Source organism: Amblyomma mixtum, chromosome 2 (assembly GCF_055824585.1).
Source record: "Amblyomma mixtum isolate Tamu chromosome 2, ASM5582458v1, whole genome shotgun sequence".
Lineage (NCBI taxonomy): Eukaryota > Metazoa > Arthropoda > Arachnida > Ixodida > Ixodidae > Amblyomma > Amblyomma mixtum.
In genome coordinates this window covers 189,382,804-189,400,349 of record NC_143013.1, presented here as the reverse complement: position 1 = coordinate 189,400,349, position 17,546 = coordinate 189,382,804, and the positions used below count along the sequence as shown (strand labels likewise).

General features: G+C 49.4%; 1 protein-coding gene across 1 annotated transcript; it reads right to left on the bottom strand.

Annotated features, from left to right (window-relative positions):
- Positions 1–5,122: 5,122 nt before the first annotated feature.
- LOC149361859 (agrin-like) lies at positions 5,123–17,109 on the bottom strand. The gene is made up of 5 exons (XM_089569603.1): positions 16,773–17,109; positions 13,889–14,105; positions 12,364–12,592; positions 8,502–8,537; positions 5,123–6,712 (listed from the first exon to the last, which is right to left on the bottom strand). The coding sequence occupies exons 1-5, from the start codon at positions 16,784–16,786 to the stop codon at positions 6,471–6,473; spliced, it is 738 nt and encodes a 245-aa protein (XP_089425729.1). The 5' UTR covers positions 16,787–17,109; the 3' UTR covers positions 5,123–6,470.
- Positions 17,110–17,546: the final 437 nt, after the last annotated feature.

Sequence of the window (17,546 nt, the reverse complement as noted above, 5' to 3'; positions counted from 1 at the left end):
CACCATTGTCCATTGAGCGCACAAGGAAAGGACACGCACGTTGGCGATGCCCTTTCCGTGTGTGCCCAGCCCTGTTGTTTGTCGTGTACCTAGTAGTGCAGCTGTCTGCTCGGTTTCAGTGATGTCCGCAAGCTAATTATCCCGGTCAAAGGTCCATCACCTAATTAGTTTCCCTCGCAGGCTTTGTACGTTGCATGATGCAGAGGGGTCCAGAGTGTGTGCGTATGAGCACGTCGACGCATGAACTAGTCGTCGGCCACTGTGAAATGAGGCTGAATGTGCAGCAAGGGTTTGTATGCGCGCAGTTGCTGTACAGTATTAGTCTGTGCCTTGTGAAGTTGCTTCTATTGTTTACCCTAATAAAAGGACCTCACCGGGTGAAGTTTTTGACGTCCTGATCGTCCTTTCCTTGTGAGAACACATGAGCTCTTTTATTTCCTCCGGCGCTCATTTCCTGGTGATCTTGACCGGGGAGACGCGTGTATGATGACCTGAGTCGCTTTCGGCAGGAAGAGTTACGGGATCTTCTGTGAAATCTGCAAGTACAAGCACACGACGCTGGCTCTTCTCGTAATCGGAGTAGTAATGATTTCGAATTAATAAACACATTATGGCGCCGGCAGTTATCGTTGGCGCGGTGAGGCCTGTTTAGTTTTCGCTATTCTTTGAAGGCAATCATCCTTTGAATTCGTTCCTATGGCCATACAAGGATCCCAGCAGTGCACTATGATGGCAGCTATTGGAGTTGGCCTGTTTATTTATTCATACTGACTTCGTAAGCACACACTACAAGTATACCATGCCTCTCCTTTTCTTCGTGTCTTGTGCAACGGATGAAATATTATAAGCTGTTGTGGGCGGTTGTTGAGATGTCCACCGAGGATCGTGACCACACATTTCCTTTCCTGAAAAAAAATAATGATTGTCGATTTGTGTTGTTATGCCAAATGCGAATTAGGTGCGCTAGGTTTTCACTTCGGTTCCAGTATTCGGATCCAGTGTTAACGGATTGCAGTTTTTCAGATAGCGATAATGGGCTAATGACTACATATGCGGAACTGGTCATTCTTTGCATTCATAGATCCCTGGGTATCTTCCTACCCCTCCTGGCGCAGTGGTGCAGCGGTCAAGCGATGCGCCACTGCCCTGCGATGGCAGGTGCTGCCATTGGTGGGATTTGGGTTTCGTCCCAGGTTGCTCTTTCCCATCAGCCTCTCAGGATTAATTTAGCTGCTGCCTGACACGGTGGGCAGGTAAGCATCCTGCCACAAAACAGGCTTCAGAGAAACAGAGACAAAGAGACAAAAACGAAACGGCTCAATGCCGGTTATGGCGACTCTAAGTGCTAGCACACTAAAATTATTTTCCATATCAAACATAGAACAGCATATCATGATGCAGATATTCGCCACTGAGGTACACGCTGTCATCATTGCATCATTAACCTGGCATGAAATTTCAGTGCCAAAGTACTCGTACGATGGTCAGAGCCGAGCAAAAGTCTTCCTTGTGCATCTTGCTTGTGCATCGCTCCTCTCGCGATTCTACTGACCGAGGAAGCCCGCCCCCACCGGGAATGGATACACGCGACGCGCTCCTCATGTAACATGATGTTACCTTGCTCCGTGGGTTTGTCCCTGGGACATTCGAAAAGAATGTCATTGAGAGTGGCTTGGGTGTCCCTCACTTAAGGCAGTCCGATCTGAACTTGGAATAAATGTTCAGAATAAGAAAGGTTCCTGTTTGTAATTGCCTCCAGACTACTACTCGCTTTTTGTTGAGCGAGATGTGTGTGTTTGTGTGTGTGTGTGTGTGTGTGTGTGTGCGCGCGTGCGTGCGTGCGTGTGTGTGTGTGTGTGTGGGTGCGTGTGCGTGTGTGTGTGCGTGTGTGTGCGTGCGTGCGTGTGTGTGTGTGTGTGTGTGTGTGTGTGTGTGTGTGTGTGTGTGTGTGTGTGTGTGTGTGTGTGTGTGTGTGTGTGTGTGTGTGTGTGTGTGTGTGTGTGTGTGTGTGCATGCGCGCGCACGCGCGCGTGGGGGGTGGAATTTCAGTCTACTGTTTTTGTAGTGCACCGTAATTACATGGTACGAGACCGTTCTTTCTCTAGCCGATCTAGCCGATCGGAGATCCGAATCGCCGACCACCCGACCGACGAATTATCGGACATATTGATTGGCTTTTCGTTTCCCTCACTATAGTAATGAGCTGACAATATTCCTCTAATTTCCTTCCCTTGACTTGCGTGCACTTGCATACCCATAGAATGCGTTGAGCGTTAAGACGCCTGCGGTAAAGAATGGGTGCTGGCTTGTCATGTCTTTTGGTTTGGACATAACTACTAGTGTGGGTAGATATTTTGCTTTTGAGTTGCTATAGAGGTTGACTACGCGTAGAAGAGTCTTGTTTCTTATAGCAAGAGTAATTCGATAAAGATATACTTTGTCTCCCTTGTAGTGGTGGAGTAAAGTGCGTGCAGTTTCTGTGCATGAGTGTGGTAAAGTAGGGTTAATCGTTACAGGGAGGGACTGTCGTTTTGTAGCCTTGCATTTTAAACCGGCTCCACATTTCCTCGACCGCTATAACTGAATGGGTGTGGGACGTGTTTAGGAGGTGTAGTCACAAGTCTGTCTCTTTGTGACGAACTACCCTCCAGTACCATTGCAAAATTAATATTTGGTTGTCTTCTACCGTAGTGATGTTATTTGGAAGCTGTAAGGTTTTGATTTATTGTGTCGACCTGGGTGAGCTTTAACATATTATGTGCATCGCCGTTTTCATCTTAAGGATGATGATTACCTGTGAGACCTATAAGAGGTTCCTGAGAAGCCGTCACTCGCTCTCAAAGTTCATTAAATACCGTTTTGCTAAAGTAGACATATCAGGTGAGGCTTGCTGGTTGTTGTATGCACAGTGATACAGAGGTGTTTCTGTGTGCGTGTTTGTGCGCGTGTGTGTTGTGGGACGTAATCCAGGGTGCGGTGATGTCACATATGTCGAGCGCTCGGAACGAGGCTCAGCGCCCTTGCCACATGGCATTCCATGGACCACTGCCTGCCGCAGAGCAGTCGCTGTAGTGGTTTGAGCGCACAACTGGTGCAATAGAAGAATCCTTCGCGGGGAAGATTTGTTGGTATTGCACGTTAAACTATGGCCTTCTACCACCCTCGTGTCACAACGCTAGCCTCCACACATTTCTTATCCATGAGTGTGGTGGATGACGGACCCTCATATACCACGTTCCATTAGAATGACACGTGGTGGGTACGGTTCGACGCCGCAGTGTGTCACCGATAACGCCACTGATGGCGCAGAATATCATGCGGTGCGTATACGGAATACGTGGAGCGCACTCCGAGAGCGAGCCATTGAGCGCAGGCTCTTACCTCAGCCAGAAGGTTCTGAGTTTGCTAGGCTCTATGCACCGCCCTAGACTTTTGCAAAACTCTTTTTGTTTTGTTTTGTTTTCCTTTCTTCTGATCCTCTCTCATCGGTCGTGGCCTTCCGGTGCCGGAGGCCGCAACGGGCGACGTAGCACTTCTGTTCGCATAGACGCTCCCCTGTTGACATTTATTTGCTGAAGCAAGTCCACGCCGCCATTTGGGAGCCGCTTGTAGTGGCGCCACCTTGTGTCGGTGAACAGTAATGTTCTTCACGACAGCGCTCGAGTCAGGAGTGAGGGCAAGCTGAAAGCGCCTCTGCCTAGTGTACAGTCCACTAGGCCACTAGGCCAATCCACTAGGCCACGACTGCGACCGCAGTCGTGGCCTAGTGGATTGAGCGCCCGTCTCGGCTGCGGGAGGTGGTTGGTTCGAGACCCACCGCCGGACACCCACCTGTAAAATGGGTACAAGCGTCCCCCAGCCTGGCGCTCGGCTTCCTTTAGGGGTGTACGCTTGGGAGAAGCTCCGTAAACCCCGCTGTGCCCCTTGCGAGCCAAAGCCAAGTTTCGAGCGCCCTCGCAGTGTGCTTAAACAAGCAAAACGCCCTTTCCTCAAACGTGAGGATAAAGTATTCCTTCCTGTGGAAAGAACTCCCTCAGCGCCCTACACACTCACGCCTGCACTGATCCGCTGACAGCAGCAACAGCAGCAGTCTAGCGCAATTTGAAGTTTATCACGTTCGTTGCGGCAAAAACGGACCAACAATTCTTCCAGGTGTGACGGTCACTTAGACCGCAGAAAACATGCCTTTCTGTTCCGTGCTGCGATCCGCCATGTTCTTTTTCGTTCTCGTTGCGTGCGCGTCGTGGACCGTGCTGTCAGTATCCTTCGTGTGGCCGAATAAATTGTTATCGTTTTACATTGTATCACGCACTTGTACACAGGGTTTGTGTTATTTTTTGGCCGTGGTGCGTGTGCTGAGAGAGCAGAAGGGGGCGGGGGGGCAGGTTGCTGATGCACCGATTGGCCTAGAGAACCTGTGTGTTGGTTCATCAGACAGAGTGCGCGCCCTGCATCATTTGGAAGAAGTGCGGAAAATAGTTATTGTTGCGAAAGCAACACTACGCGCCGCCGAGCCATTTCCCGGAGCTCATCAAAGGCCATACTGCGCATGCGCGAGGAGCGGTGACGTCACAAGGCGCACAGCTGGCGCTCCGCCGCCGTCGCTGCGCGGGTGACTCAAAGATGTCGCCGCCGCGCTAGCGTGTGCCGGGGCCGCCGCAGCTGCCGGGCGCTCTCCATCGCCTTTCTCTCTCCTTGTTGATTTCGCAATCCTCCACGTTTAACCAGAGCTAAACCCCTGCCAATTTTTTTTCCATGGAAATGTCTCGCATGAAGCAGTCAACGACCATAAACCGTATAGAACATAAATAAACGTATGTCGACGTGAGACATTTCGTTATAGTTTCTTTCGGTCTTCCCTGTAATTCGACATTCGGTTAAATCGGATATTTTCTCCCTTCCCATGAAATCCGAATCAACGAGGTTTTACAGTAAAGTGATGATAATTCACCTTTACTTTGATAGTTCTGGCGTTCCACAGAGGTGTGCCGCCTTTGAACAGCACCTGACGCTCATCCTTCTATTTGGTTGCTTACCCTCCCGGGCCGAACCGGATTGGATGGGCAGTAGCATTGTCATGAATCTTGAATAATCATTATCTAATCAAATAAAGCCAAGCACATAGTCACATGCGCTTCCAACTCCACCCACGAAAGCGTCTTTATTGCAATCATGGTCGACAAAGCCCCACTTGAAGCGCAGGTTGCTAAGAAGCAGTCGCGACAGGGCAGCGGTTAAGTGTTCGTTTACTTGCACAAAATCATAAACTTTTTTTTGTTTTGTCGACAGACGAAAGTTTAATAGACAATGGGCGGAATAAATCACGCCGCATTTCACGTCCTGTAGTAATAAAAGAGTCTGTATATCCTTCTTGGTTGAGCAAGGTTGAGAAGCCGAAGCAGCCAATTACTCTGACGACAATTCGCACTCCTAGCAACTATAGCGATTGACAAAAACGTGATGCCTATTGCCGCGTAGTGAACTACGCCCATATGTCGTTCTGCACGCCCATATCAAGCAAGTACGAGTACTTTTGCCACGGCAGCAGTCTTGAAGGCTGAGAATGGCTGCTAGTGACCGGTGGCGCTTTGCCAGCACTTATCGAAAGCACTTCTTTGGACACGGCTTCAGCCTTTGGTTTTCTATTTCGTGATGTTTCTTTTGAGTGTGAGGAAGGAAATAATGCGGAAATCGTTGCAAATGCAGTGCGCAGATGTTCGAGTTCTAACCTAAGTATAGGAGGCTCATAGAAGCTGAATCTTCCTGGAAAGCAGATAGAGGAGCACTTGCATTACATTCAGACCCATAGCGCGACGATTTATTTCCGTTGATTACGTGATAACAACAGCTTGAGATGAGCAATCTCGCCACTTTTATTGGCCTGAGGAACTGACAGTAAAGTACATAGACTTCCATATCGAACACGAATTAATTGTCCGAATTAGCTCTAAAAGTAGCCATGTTGCGAACACATTTGGAACTGCCACCTGGTGTGTGGCACGTACGTTGCAGCAGCATTTCTGTGGGTTGTTCCCTTCCACAATGCGAGATCTGAACCTCGACGCGGACGTAAAACTCAGTAGCGTATCTATGTTTCGTTTTTTGTTAACGATACAGCAGCCAAAAGTGTCGCCGCTTAGTACAGTGCTAGAAATTCCTTTTAATGAAGCAGATATAGTATTGCTGGTGACAAGGATTGTTCTAGCGAGAAGTTTTGAATCAATATGAGATGTCGCATGGCGCCGCGGGAGCTTCAAATATGAAGCCCATTTTAATGTTCTTAATATTGTACACGTACAGCAGGCTTTTTCACTAAAAAGCTGTTGCAGTTGTGTTCTTGTAACTCGCGTTTATACGCCACCCGCTTAGTTTCGTAAAGATGGCTAAAAGTGCGAAGCTTGCGAACAAACCACAATGAGCCTTTGTGCGACTGTGAACCAACAACGCGACCTTTACCCGCCGCCTGGCGGTCAGTAGGGCGACCCGTACGGAGAGGAGGCCTGGCAGGCGCCCTCGTGGCGGCTCCACAGCCTCTTCTGCTTGCGGCACGAGTCGACGCGCATCTTGCAACGGTTGGCGTACGTGATACCGTCCAAGGCGCACACGGGCGCCGACTCGAAGCCGCAAGACGACGGGCAGATGCAGCGGGCGCCGCCCAGCCGGTCTTCACTACAGTCCCCGTTCCAGGGACAGTACTTGGCCTCGCACGGCACTGCACGAACAGACGAGGGAAAGAGTTGGGAAAAGCCCCTCCTATAATCTCGGTATTGCGGGTACAAAACTCTGCAACACAGCATATATGACATACTTCGTGTGTGTGTGTCAATGTCAATTCATTATTTATTTTCCAGAAAGTGCCTGGAGGGTACCCTTGGCTCAAAGCTTTAGCAAGACGTTCAACTGGGCTAGTTGGGGTAAAGATTCATGGTGACAACACAGCGCAGTGTGTTTCCTTCATATAAGAAGGTTTTAGCAAATAAAGCCTTTAGTTGCGAGTCAGCGCCTGTCCTGTGTCTTTCTTACTCTGGATCCTCGTCTTTTGCGCTGTGTTGTCACCATGGCTCAAAGCTGCCCATGCAGCTTGACTAAAGCTAACAAGACCGTTACATAGCAGTATCAGTAACATCATAATATATTTAAAACAGACATGTTACCTCTAATTTGCTACAGTAAATAAAGGTTTATACAGGATTCTGAGCACTGAAGTTATAGCATGTAAACAACATAAGGGATACATCATAAGTCAGAAAAGAGCCGCCGCGGTGGCTCAGTGGCTATGGTGCTCGGCTGCTGGCCCGAAAGACGTGGGTTCGATCCCGGCCGCGGCGGTTGAATTTCTTTGGAGGAGAAATTCGAGGCCCGTGTACTGTGCGATGTCAGTGCACGTTAAAGAACCCCAGGTGGTCGAAATTTCCGGAGCCTTCCACTACGGCGTCTCTCATAGCCTTAGTCGCTTTGGGACGTTAAACCCCATAAACCAACCAACCAAGTCAGAAAACACATTTCAAGAACGTGGCAACAACATTGTACAATCAATCAGCAGAAATGAAGTACAAGAACAAAAATAAAGAAACAAAAGAAAACATAATAAAGTGTAACAAAACAAAAGCAGTACCAGAACATAGCAATTACAAAAAAGAGACCTCTAACCTCTTCTACTCAATCCTAAACTGTGTGTATTTTTGTTTAGTACAAATGGGAGGTTCTGTGACAGCTCTTGACTTTTATAAAATGTTCGGAAAATTTGGATTTCCCACAAATATCTATTTCTTGAGGGTACGTTAGTGTCACCGCGCTGCGAAGATGCTAATGTCATTAGCTGGTTGATTATTGTAAGTGTACCAGAACATTTAAAGAATGGCCATGAATGATAGGCTCGATGAGCGTACCTGCCATTGAGGAATGTGACGTTGACTCGGTTGACTATGCGTTTATTGTCATTCTCCTTGCCCACTGAAAGGAGAGCGCCTGACGAAAGTCGTTCCACACGATTCTGTCCATACTGAGACACTTCGGCGTCACGAGATCCTTCATATTACGTCGCACACACACACATTTATATATATATATATATATATATATATATATATATATATATATATATATATATATATATATATATATATATATATATATATATATATTACACTGAGCATGTGTTAGCCACCCACTTTTTAGCCACCCACATTTCTTTTAAGAATAATTTATTTACAGAAAGGACGAGCACTTTTTGAATCGAAACGTATTGTTCACACCTCCACTAAGGATGAAAATTCCTAAGTCAATTTTGTTCTAAGTGTGACTAAACACCCTTACGCCCCTTTGTTGAGGTGAAAGGCTGAAAGCTCTCGACGCAGTAAAACACCTCCAATAAGTACATTAATCTGCCCTGTGCCGTCATTGTCAGTGCACTTTAGGTGAGCGGGAAGATATCAGTTCGTCCACAATACAATAGTAAAGGAAACAACCGCACTGCTTCGCAGTGCGTTTTGTGTACTTACGATCTCGCTCGTGCAGTCGCCTCTTGTATGACTCTCCTGGAAATAAAACAAAAGAAGAGAATGCTTCAGCGAATGTGCCGACCAAAATTAGGCTCGATGCTATCGTTTGACAAAGTTTTATCCTGTTTATGTACCTTTTTGGCTGTACCTTGTAACTTTCTCGCGCATTTCATCCTGGAACACCTTGCGCACGAATCGTACACATGATTTCATGTGTATAGTACTATCAGCAAGAAATGAAACGCGAACAATACAGCTGAGCCACGAAACGCAAAATAAGAAAATTTTAGCCCGGACAAGATCAATACGTGCTCGAATTCATTTGACTTGGAAGGCGCGAAGACTCTTCTTCAGAAGTTTTAATCAACCGCGCTAGCATTTCCACTCCAGGAGGTAATTTTACCGCGTCTTGGAGATATCACCTCAGTTTTCTTGTTCGCGTTTCATTCATTGCTGATAGTACATACAGCTTCTGTGCTGTAAGCTTCAAACACACTATATTTAAGTGTTTTAGTTTTTAACAACTTCAATTTCTTCAGTTCTAACAAGAAGCCTCGTCCATAAATAAACCGTCGGATTTTCAAACTGGTGCGCTATAAACGCCCTGAAAGTTTTACGGTGCATTCTTCCATCCGTGGGCAGACAAGATTTTATGGTCCAGTTGCTTGAGATAACTTAATACTACTTACTACATTAGGGAGAAAAAAACATGAGGTCAGACAAAAATAGTGATATTTTGCAAGACAGGGAGTTTGTCTCCTCGCGACGCTGACGCGCGCCATGCTATTAGGACTGTCGGCATTCCCCCGTTCCACTTAACGAAGCGAAAGCCGAGCACCTTGTCGACGTAAGTTTTCTGTACATCAAGAAACGCAGTGGAAAAGGGGGCATCATGCAGCTATTAAAACGTAGCACTTTCTGAAAGTAAACAAACTGCAGTGTAAGACGTCGAGAGTGGGCCTAAGCGTGAGAAGCATTGGAGGGAAGGCGCGGACCATTCAAGGATGGCTCATAGATGGCGGTAGCTGCACTGGGCCATTGTCCAGGTCCTTTAGCTGCAGGACATGCCGCGAACGTCGTCCGCTACTTTTTGAGAGCTGGGTACCATGCTTGGCCTCTTTGGCTGCTTTCGCAGTTTAAGGAGCCGCCGCCATCAGCGGCTTTTCTTCCAGCTGGTCAGTCCACTCAACCTCAATTGCTGCTTGTGATGTTTTGCGTGCCGTCGCTTTCAGCCGCTTCTCTTTTTCTCGCCGATCAACGCGCTTAATGCCCTTCGCTGCTTGAAGTGCTTAAGGCAGTGCTTAAAGGGCCCCTGCCCACCCGCGGCCAGCAGACACTCTCTACCTCACTTTGAGCGAGCCTCCTCTCCTTCCATTCCCTCCTCGAAATTTTTCACTCCCGCTCCTCGTCGAGTAGGCTCGGCAAGGCAAAATCACCCCTTCGTTCTCCGGTGTAAGCCGGAGGCGTGGTGTCTGTGGAGTGCGTCACAGGGCGACGTCATGGCCCCGCCTTCAATAGAATTCTTTTCTTGGTTTTTGCATTTTCTCCGCACACTGAACGATCGAGAGGCGCGATCGGCTCGACCACCTAGACTTGTTAGCGAGCGCATCCTTTCATACATCTGTTTGCCATTCCCAGTTAACGAGCCACCTTTTCATTTTCTTTTAGGCCTCCCCACCGTTTCACGAGAGGAGGGGCGGAAGTCGGTTGTGTTCGAAACACACGGCGAAGCGCGGACCCGGCAACCGCCCGTTTGCTTTTCTCCATGCGCGTTTGTGTTCTGTGTGTTTGTGTCTTTTCTCCGCTCCAAAGCATATGTCATTCATTGGAGTCAAGGCGTATGCAAGATGCACGAAAGATAAGCGGTGTGTGTGCGGAGCGGTCAAGTGGGCGAGCGAGGGAAAGGCTCTGCTGCACTAGTAATTAAAACCTTGTTTTGGGGGGCTTGCATAGAAGAAAAAAAATCTGAGAAGGGAGCGCGTACGCAGAGCGTCTCGTGAGGTGATCACGGCGGGGGGGGGGGGGGGGGGGGGCGAACCAACTCCCTCAGTTTTACTATTTTTTACTTTTTATGGCAAGGGTTCAAGGCTGTCGCCGCACGCTCCCTCCGCAGTTTTTTTTTGTTCCTTCATGCGGGTTTGTAGGCATGAGCCAGAACAGAAGGCGCTGCGGAAAGCGTTGTGCAGACGACGCGACGCCAAGGCTACGCCCAATCTTCTCCCGTCAATCAGAACGATGCACCAATGGAGTGCCTTCAGCGAAAGTAACCCCCATGACGTCAACGGGGTTCAGAGTAGTGGGCCGGGCCCGTTTTTGAAGGAAGGAAAGAACGAGCGGGCTTTGATTTGAATTTTCGCAGCTTTTCGGGGCGCGCATGGCTCTAGTATTTTGCAGAGGTTATCTTCGATGCCTCATCTATGCAGTGGGCTTGTTTTTCAAAAATGTCCGGACCCTGGGCAGTGGCCCTTTAAAGGGGCTGCGAAACACTGCTTGGGGGAGGTTATACTTCAGGTGGGTTCTTAATGTCACACAGATGCTGACTTAAAAAGAATTACAGGAATCGATGCACAGGAACGGGAGTTATTCAGGGGAGAAATTTCAAAATACAAGCAAACAAAACGCTGCCCTCAACTCGATTTTGGCGGGGCTTCCCACTCCTATTTCGCTCTCCCGATGACGGCACCTGGCGCAACCAATCAAAACAGCCAGCCAGAGCACGTCGCGGAAGTTTGTACTCCATGGTTGCCTGCTCCCTGTAACTCGTTTTTGCTGAGACTGGCAGCGTCGTTTCCATGCCAGAGCGCCCCTGGTGGTGTATTTTTATTTTACTTGCTTTGCAGGGCTTTTATCTAAGACAAACAAGTTGTTTTTGTTGATCTAATATAAAACGCAGACAGGTGCAAAATGTGTCTATTTATTCACACAATTTGCAGTATATTTACTGTTTGTCCGATCATCAAGCTCGCGCCAGGTGATGTCATATCAGCTGCTAAAAACCCGCCACTGTGTGGCGACACCATCAGAGCCATGAAGTTGTTTTTGGGAGGACATTAAAATATTTAAAAAAAAAACGGAATATACGCGGTATTACCGACGCTAATAGCACCATTACAACTCACTGTATGCAATCAACAGGCAAAACAGTTAACTAAGATTGTGTTTCTGGGCCCCTTTAAGGGCAGTGCTTAAGGTTAATGTGGTGACGCACGCCACCTGTGCTTACACGCAGCCACTACATGAGCACTCAAAATGGTGTCATCAGTTGCGTCCGCTCCAAGTGCGTTGCTACCACCTAGCTGCTGTATACCGATTACAACACAGAGCGAAACGCTGCGACAGCGGCTGAGTGGTCCTATAGGTGAATGGTTTTCCATCGCAGCGCTCCGAGCGGGCGCTTAGGTGGTTTTTTTCTGTTGGATGCCATTCGGCCGGATGGAGAATTTCGAACGGAAAGTTCTTCAGTATCGGCGTCGGCCTGGCGATGTTCGGCTTAATCTGCCAAGAATGGCAGCTACAAGTATTCCATGCTTATAGCTCCCCTTCCCTTTTATTGCCTTTCCTCGCCATATGTCTGCATTATGTCATGTATCCCATCACCGGCCTGGAGTCCTGTAAGCCGGGCACTTCAGTGTTTAGTCTCCCAACCTTCGCAATGTCCCTGGGCAACTTCTACTGCAATGTCGTTGACGCAATGAGCGCGAGCCATTCACTTACGGTTCGATTGCCTCTAAATTCCTCAAGACAGACCACAGTGGAAGCATTCCCATCGCGTTCATTGGTCGCAGAAAGCTGTACACGAGCGCACCAGCGCATATTGATCACCGGCTCTCTTTCTCAGCGGAGGCATCAGCGGTGCACCGACCTTTGACGGCGGCCTGCAGCCTGTCCAGGTTGGGCAGCGTGACCCGCAGTGGCGACGACAGCAGCCGGGTGCGCCCCTCCGAGGCTCCGCCCTTGAGCAGGAAGAGCCGGGAGTCCCCGTGTGCGAGCCGGGTGCCGCACAGCGCCTCGTTGTCCAAACCCTCGACGAGCAGCACCGAGCCGCCCAGTTCGCGGGGTCCCTTGAGGGCACGCCACACGCGAACGCTCACCTGCACGGAGAGGGTGCCGTCCTCGATCAGATAGAAGGGACACGTACTGCACGCCTGCCTTCAGCCTCAAGCGAGCAGTGTAGAGACAGAGAGAAACAACTTTGTTACGGCACAGCATTAAGCGTCGGGAATACCCTGCACCAGGGTGTTTGTCAGGAACAACAAGGAAAACTAAATATAGCCTTTTATCGCACTGGAAGCAGCTTCCTTAAGCCGGAATTCTTATTTGATAGCTTACCGTGCACACAGGCTGTCCCGCGTAACGTTCTACATAAGGCTTAAGAGAAAGAACTGAGACTGTCGCGGGGTTTGTATTTGAAACAGTGCATCGTTGGCCGCTCAATGAAGCAAGCAGGAATTCTTTTTATCTCGTATAACTCAAAGTAATAAGTTCAGATTATGGAATCAAATTTTCGTTCAGCTATCGCTATTACCACACCAAGGCGAAAGGTCTGATCGTTCACTCTTCTAAGAGCGTCAGCTCTCACTGCTCACGGTTGTTATTGACGCGTATCTCTACAAACAATTCACCAAAACAGAAATCACGCGACCACTCTATGCGACATGGCAGCCGTGTTGATACTTGTACTTTATATCTGTTATATATGTGCTAGTATAGCGGCCATCGAAGTGGAACCCGCCCGGGGACCACCATTTGTATGAAATTTGGGGGCCACCCGTTCGACGCAGAATGTTCCATATTAAATTACTTGGCATGTTCCTGCGGATAAAATTACGATGAAGCCCAAAATATGTATTGGATTCGCAACGATGACCTTTCCACCGCCAAACCGTGCATTCCAAGGACCTACAGGGCGGCCATTACGGCCGAACCGTTTGTCGCAAGAGGTTCCGTGTGGTGTCAATCGATTCGTCGTGATGTGATGCACATGTTTGTAAAATTTATTAACTGATATAAAGAGGAAATATACCGAATATAGCGAAGGTGGCTGTAAATCGCAATAATAGTGCAGAATCGATGAGGTAGATGGCACTGCTTGTGTCTTAGAAGGGATGTCTCCGGAAAGGAAACATCCGCGGATGTTTGGATTCGGTCTTCTTCACGTTTGCTGAGCACACCGATGTAAACAGTTGAAGCTCCGGTAGCTAAGGCTCTTCAGTCGAACACTGAGGCAGTGTTTGTGGAGAATTTTTTGGGGACTCATTGCTAATTAGGTGCCTGTTTTTACCATCCTGAGCGAGGCACATACCTCTTAGCTGACACAACGCTGGTGGGCGCGGAGTGGACAACTCGGGGGTAGCCACGGCATGTCAGGGCCAGCGGCGGACGCCTACCTGTGCCCCGTCCTGGAGCAGCCGCTCGACGACGGCGCTGACCACGAGATCAGCCTCCACCACGGGCAGCCGGCTCTCGGGACAGTCGTCGAAGATGCGCCGCCGGCGGGCATCGCTTCCCTGCGGCAGGGCACAGCACAGCAGCAGAGCCAGGGCGCATCCCACACTCAGCCGGACGGTCCGCGTAGGCGGGCACCACCAGAAGAAGCAACACGGCCTGCACATGGTGTATACAGGAGGTGCGGTTAGATCCCCCACATAAGCACTTGGCTATCAGGACGCGGTAGCAGTGACAAAGCTCAGCACAGACACTGCTCGCGTCTGTCAGTGAAAAATGGGGTCACTACAGGATCTCGTATAATCAGGTGTTGTCGTCATCATCCGCCAATTTCCGCATCAAAACAAAGGCCTCTCGCAGTGACCCCTATCAAAATCCTCTCCTGTGCCAGCTTCGGCCCCTTATTCTTGCAAACTTCCTATTTTCATCCGCACACCTTACTGCCTGCCGTTCCCTGCTACTCTTGCCTTCACTTGCAATCCGCACCGTCAACCTAAGGGACTCTTCGCAACACAGGCAGTGTCCATTTACTACGATGATCAGCTGTGCTATCTTGCCAAACAGACAATGCGCATAGGGGCGACTAATAGAAATTACTAATTTTGATTTCGATAGAGTTCTTTTCGAAGACTGCCGCATACAGTTTGCAAGAGACTTTTCATGTGCATGGTGGGCCGGTACAACTGCCACAGTGCATACGTGCAATTCTCTCCTAAAAGTGGCACAGCATTTCTGGCCTATTTTTTATCGTCCCCAGCCTCTAACGCAAGCTTCCTTGACTGATGAGATGAGTCTTTCATAGGGAGCGTTTCCGTGGCTTTCTATGCCTTCCTAAGGAAGGGAAAACTTTATTTACACTAATGGTTTTTCCTGCGGTTTGGGGGCATCTTCAGAGACGTCTTGGTTCTACCCCCAGGAGCCTTCTCTGTCGAAGTCGTCCGCCTCTAATCAGTGGTCGGTTGCCCTCAGTCCAGGGCTCCGCTGGCCACTGCCGCCCGTTGAGCTCGCTCTACCAGACCTTGTTGGTCTGGTCACAGCGGTCGCTGGACAGCAGAGTCTCCCACTGCTCCGCACTCGGGTTTTGTAACTAAAAATGGCTAAGAGACCGTAAAGCTCTCTGCAATTTTGCGCACGCTGTTTCCGGACGTTGACACAGAACTCGCCTTTGACGCAGAACCTAGAGCTTGAAGTCTCTCCCAAAACTAAATTCAAGTGCCAAATTGAAGAAGCAGCTTTTCATGCAGTTGACTCTACTAAACATGAGTGAAACGGCGCGAAAGAAGCCCAAAGGCGAAACGAAGAAGGGCCTTCGGGCTTCTTTCGCGCCGTTTCACTCATGTTACAATGAACCAACTAGCCCCGCAAAAAGTTCTGCTTGACTCTACTAAAGACCGCACCAAGGTAGTACCGGATGAACAAATTGCATACACCGGAACCCCATTATGACCACTGTGCTTGTCTTCTGAATCGCTTCATGAAGTGCTAGCGTAGGCTTCTGCATTATTTTTGACAAAGCTTCCTTTTCATTTTTGTTTTTATTTTTAATGTTTTGTTAAAATAAATAAAGACAAAGCTTTCAAGTCGTTAGAAAGTGCGTCGCACGACAAATGAAATTTACAATTGGTTATGAGGAAAGGAAAGGTTGGTTAAGTGCATCATTTTCGATGGGCACCTCAACCACGCCATGAGGGAAGGGATAGAGGAGGTACTGAAAGAAGAAGAGAGAAAGAGGTGCCATAATGGAGGGCTCTGAAATAATTCCGATCACCTGGGGATCTTTAACCTACACTGAGATCGCACAGCACACGGGCGCCTTTTGCGTTTCACCTCCATTGAAACGCGACCGGGTTCGAACCCGGGAACTACAGCTATGTAGCCGAGTGTCGTAACCACGGCTGAGCCAGCGCGCCGTGTGCCAAAAGGGAAGGGATTCATTTCGACATTCAGGGGTTGTTTAACCTGCACTGACACTCACGTGCACGGGCGTCTTTGGCATGTCGCCTCCGAGTGCGAGCCCTCGAAACGCGTGAGCGGCGCTCTATCGAGAATGAGATTTGGTGGTTTAGCAAAAATGTTAGTGGCCCCTGAAGATTTATTATTAAGACAAATTATTTATTATTGAGAACAATTATTGATTATTTATTATGAAGATCATTTCTGCGTTCCCTTTTCTTCACGCAGTAATGCCTAACATGTTCATGGCATGGTTTATTCTTTGAGGAAAACCCTAACACTGATGCTGAGAACGCTACTAGATCGATGGTTACGTTCAAAACTTCTCAAGCTGCGGTTATAATGGTTATGCTGAAAACTTCTCAATAAAATAAGGCGGCATGAAGTTCTGCGGCAGCGCGTCTGAAACTAGGTGTGTAGATTCATGTGACAGCCCTTATGCAGCCCCGCGCAAGAACAGAACGACTGGGATGTAACTATATAGAGGCGCGCTGCCGAGACGGTTCCGAAATCGCCTCTCAAAACTATTGCGCGGTGACTAATGGTTTGTGAGGGCACGCCTTGTTCGAACAGAATAGGCAATCGTCCTCGCCAGCGGTCTGAAACCTAGCTTACCGTAAGCAAGCTCGCCGTTTAAGAATAAGATTGCGAATTCGGAGACTTCACAACCGGCGATCAGCCATCAGATGGTTTCTGTGCCCTAAAATAGAATGGGAGTCGGCTTCTGCTCCCAATAGGCAATCGGCGCGCTTTGTAAGCGCAGTGACACGCGGCTACAGCTCTAGATGTCGAGGAACACCGGAAGCACCAAATCGTCGAGTAACTGTTCCTTCCTCCGAATATACAGGGCGTAACGCATATAGCGGGACTCACCACGGTCGCTCCATCTCCACCGAGCGTCGACGAAGGGAATCGGCGCTGCCGCCCGATCGTGGCCGCCCACTCTTCGGCGACGAGCACGGGGGCACCCCCCCTAAGCAGCGTCGGCCCAAAAGCGGCCGGACCGCGTGGGTGCCCGGCTGCCGCTGCGCGCAACAGGTTCCCGGAGGCCTCCGCAGTGGCGGCGGGGCACCGCTGCTCGACGGACGTGACCGCCTCCTCCGCCTGCTCGAGCCGCCGTCATCGGACGCGGGCGGGTGTTTCCGTCGACACGTTGTTTGCGATGTGCGGGTGCTCGTCTCACCGCTAACGCGTCTCGTTCGAGCTTCACCCGGACTACGCCCGCTTCGACCCGGACTACGCCCGCTTCGACGGACAGCGAGTAGTCTAGTGTTTCTACAGCCTCTCGGGATGCGCTTCGGCTGCATTCCTCCTGTGGACGTCTAGCGGCGGGGCGCGGCCGGACGGTTAGCCAACTTCGCGGGCGCCCACTCGTGTAACTCTGCATGTCGGGCAGCGGGGAAGTTAGCTTTAAAAGATGGCGGAACGTCGCGATATACTACATTATTACTACATTTACAAACGTTATCGTGAAAAGTCTACTCTGTGAGGGCCGGAAGTGTACCTGCACGCATGCATGAGCACTATATAGAAATGTTTCCAGTGGTCGTACCATATGACACATTGTACAGGGTCGTCCACCCCTAGAGCTCTTGAATACATCGAAGCTAAGCGGCGACCTTTGTCTGGTGCTTCTCGTAGTCTGTC

What these genes read in the sequence shown, in the direction of transcription:
- LOC149361859 (XM_089569603.1), bottom strand. An exon ending in GCTGCAGGCCGCCGTCAAAG is followed by an intron (nt 8,538 to 12,363) that starts GTCGGTGCACCG and finishes TTTTATTTCCAG; the next exon opens with GAGAGTCATACAAGAGGCGA. An exon ending in GCGACTGCACGAGCGAGATC is followed by an intron (nt 6,713 to 8,501) that starts GTAAGTACACAA and finishes CTGTTCGTGCAG; the next exon opens with TGCCGTGCGAGGCCAAGTAC.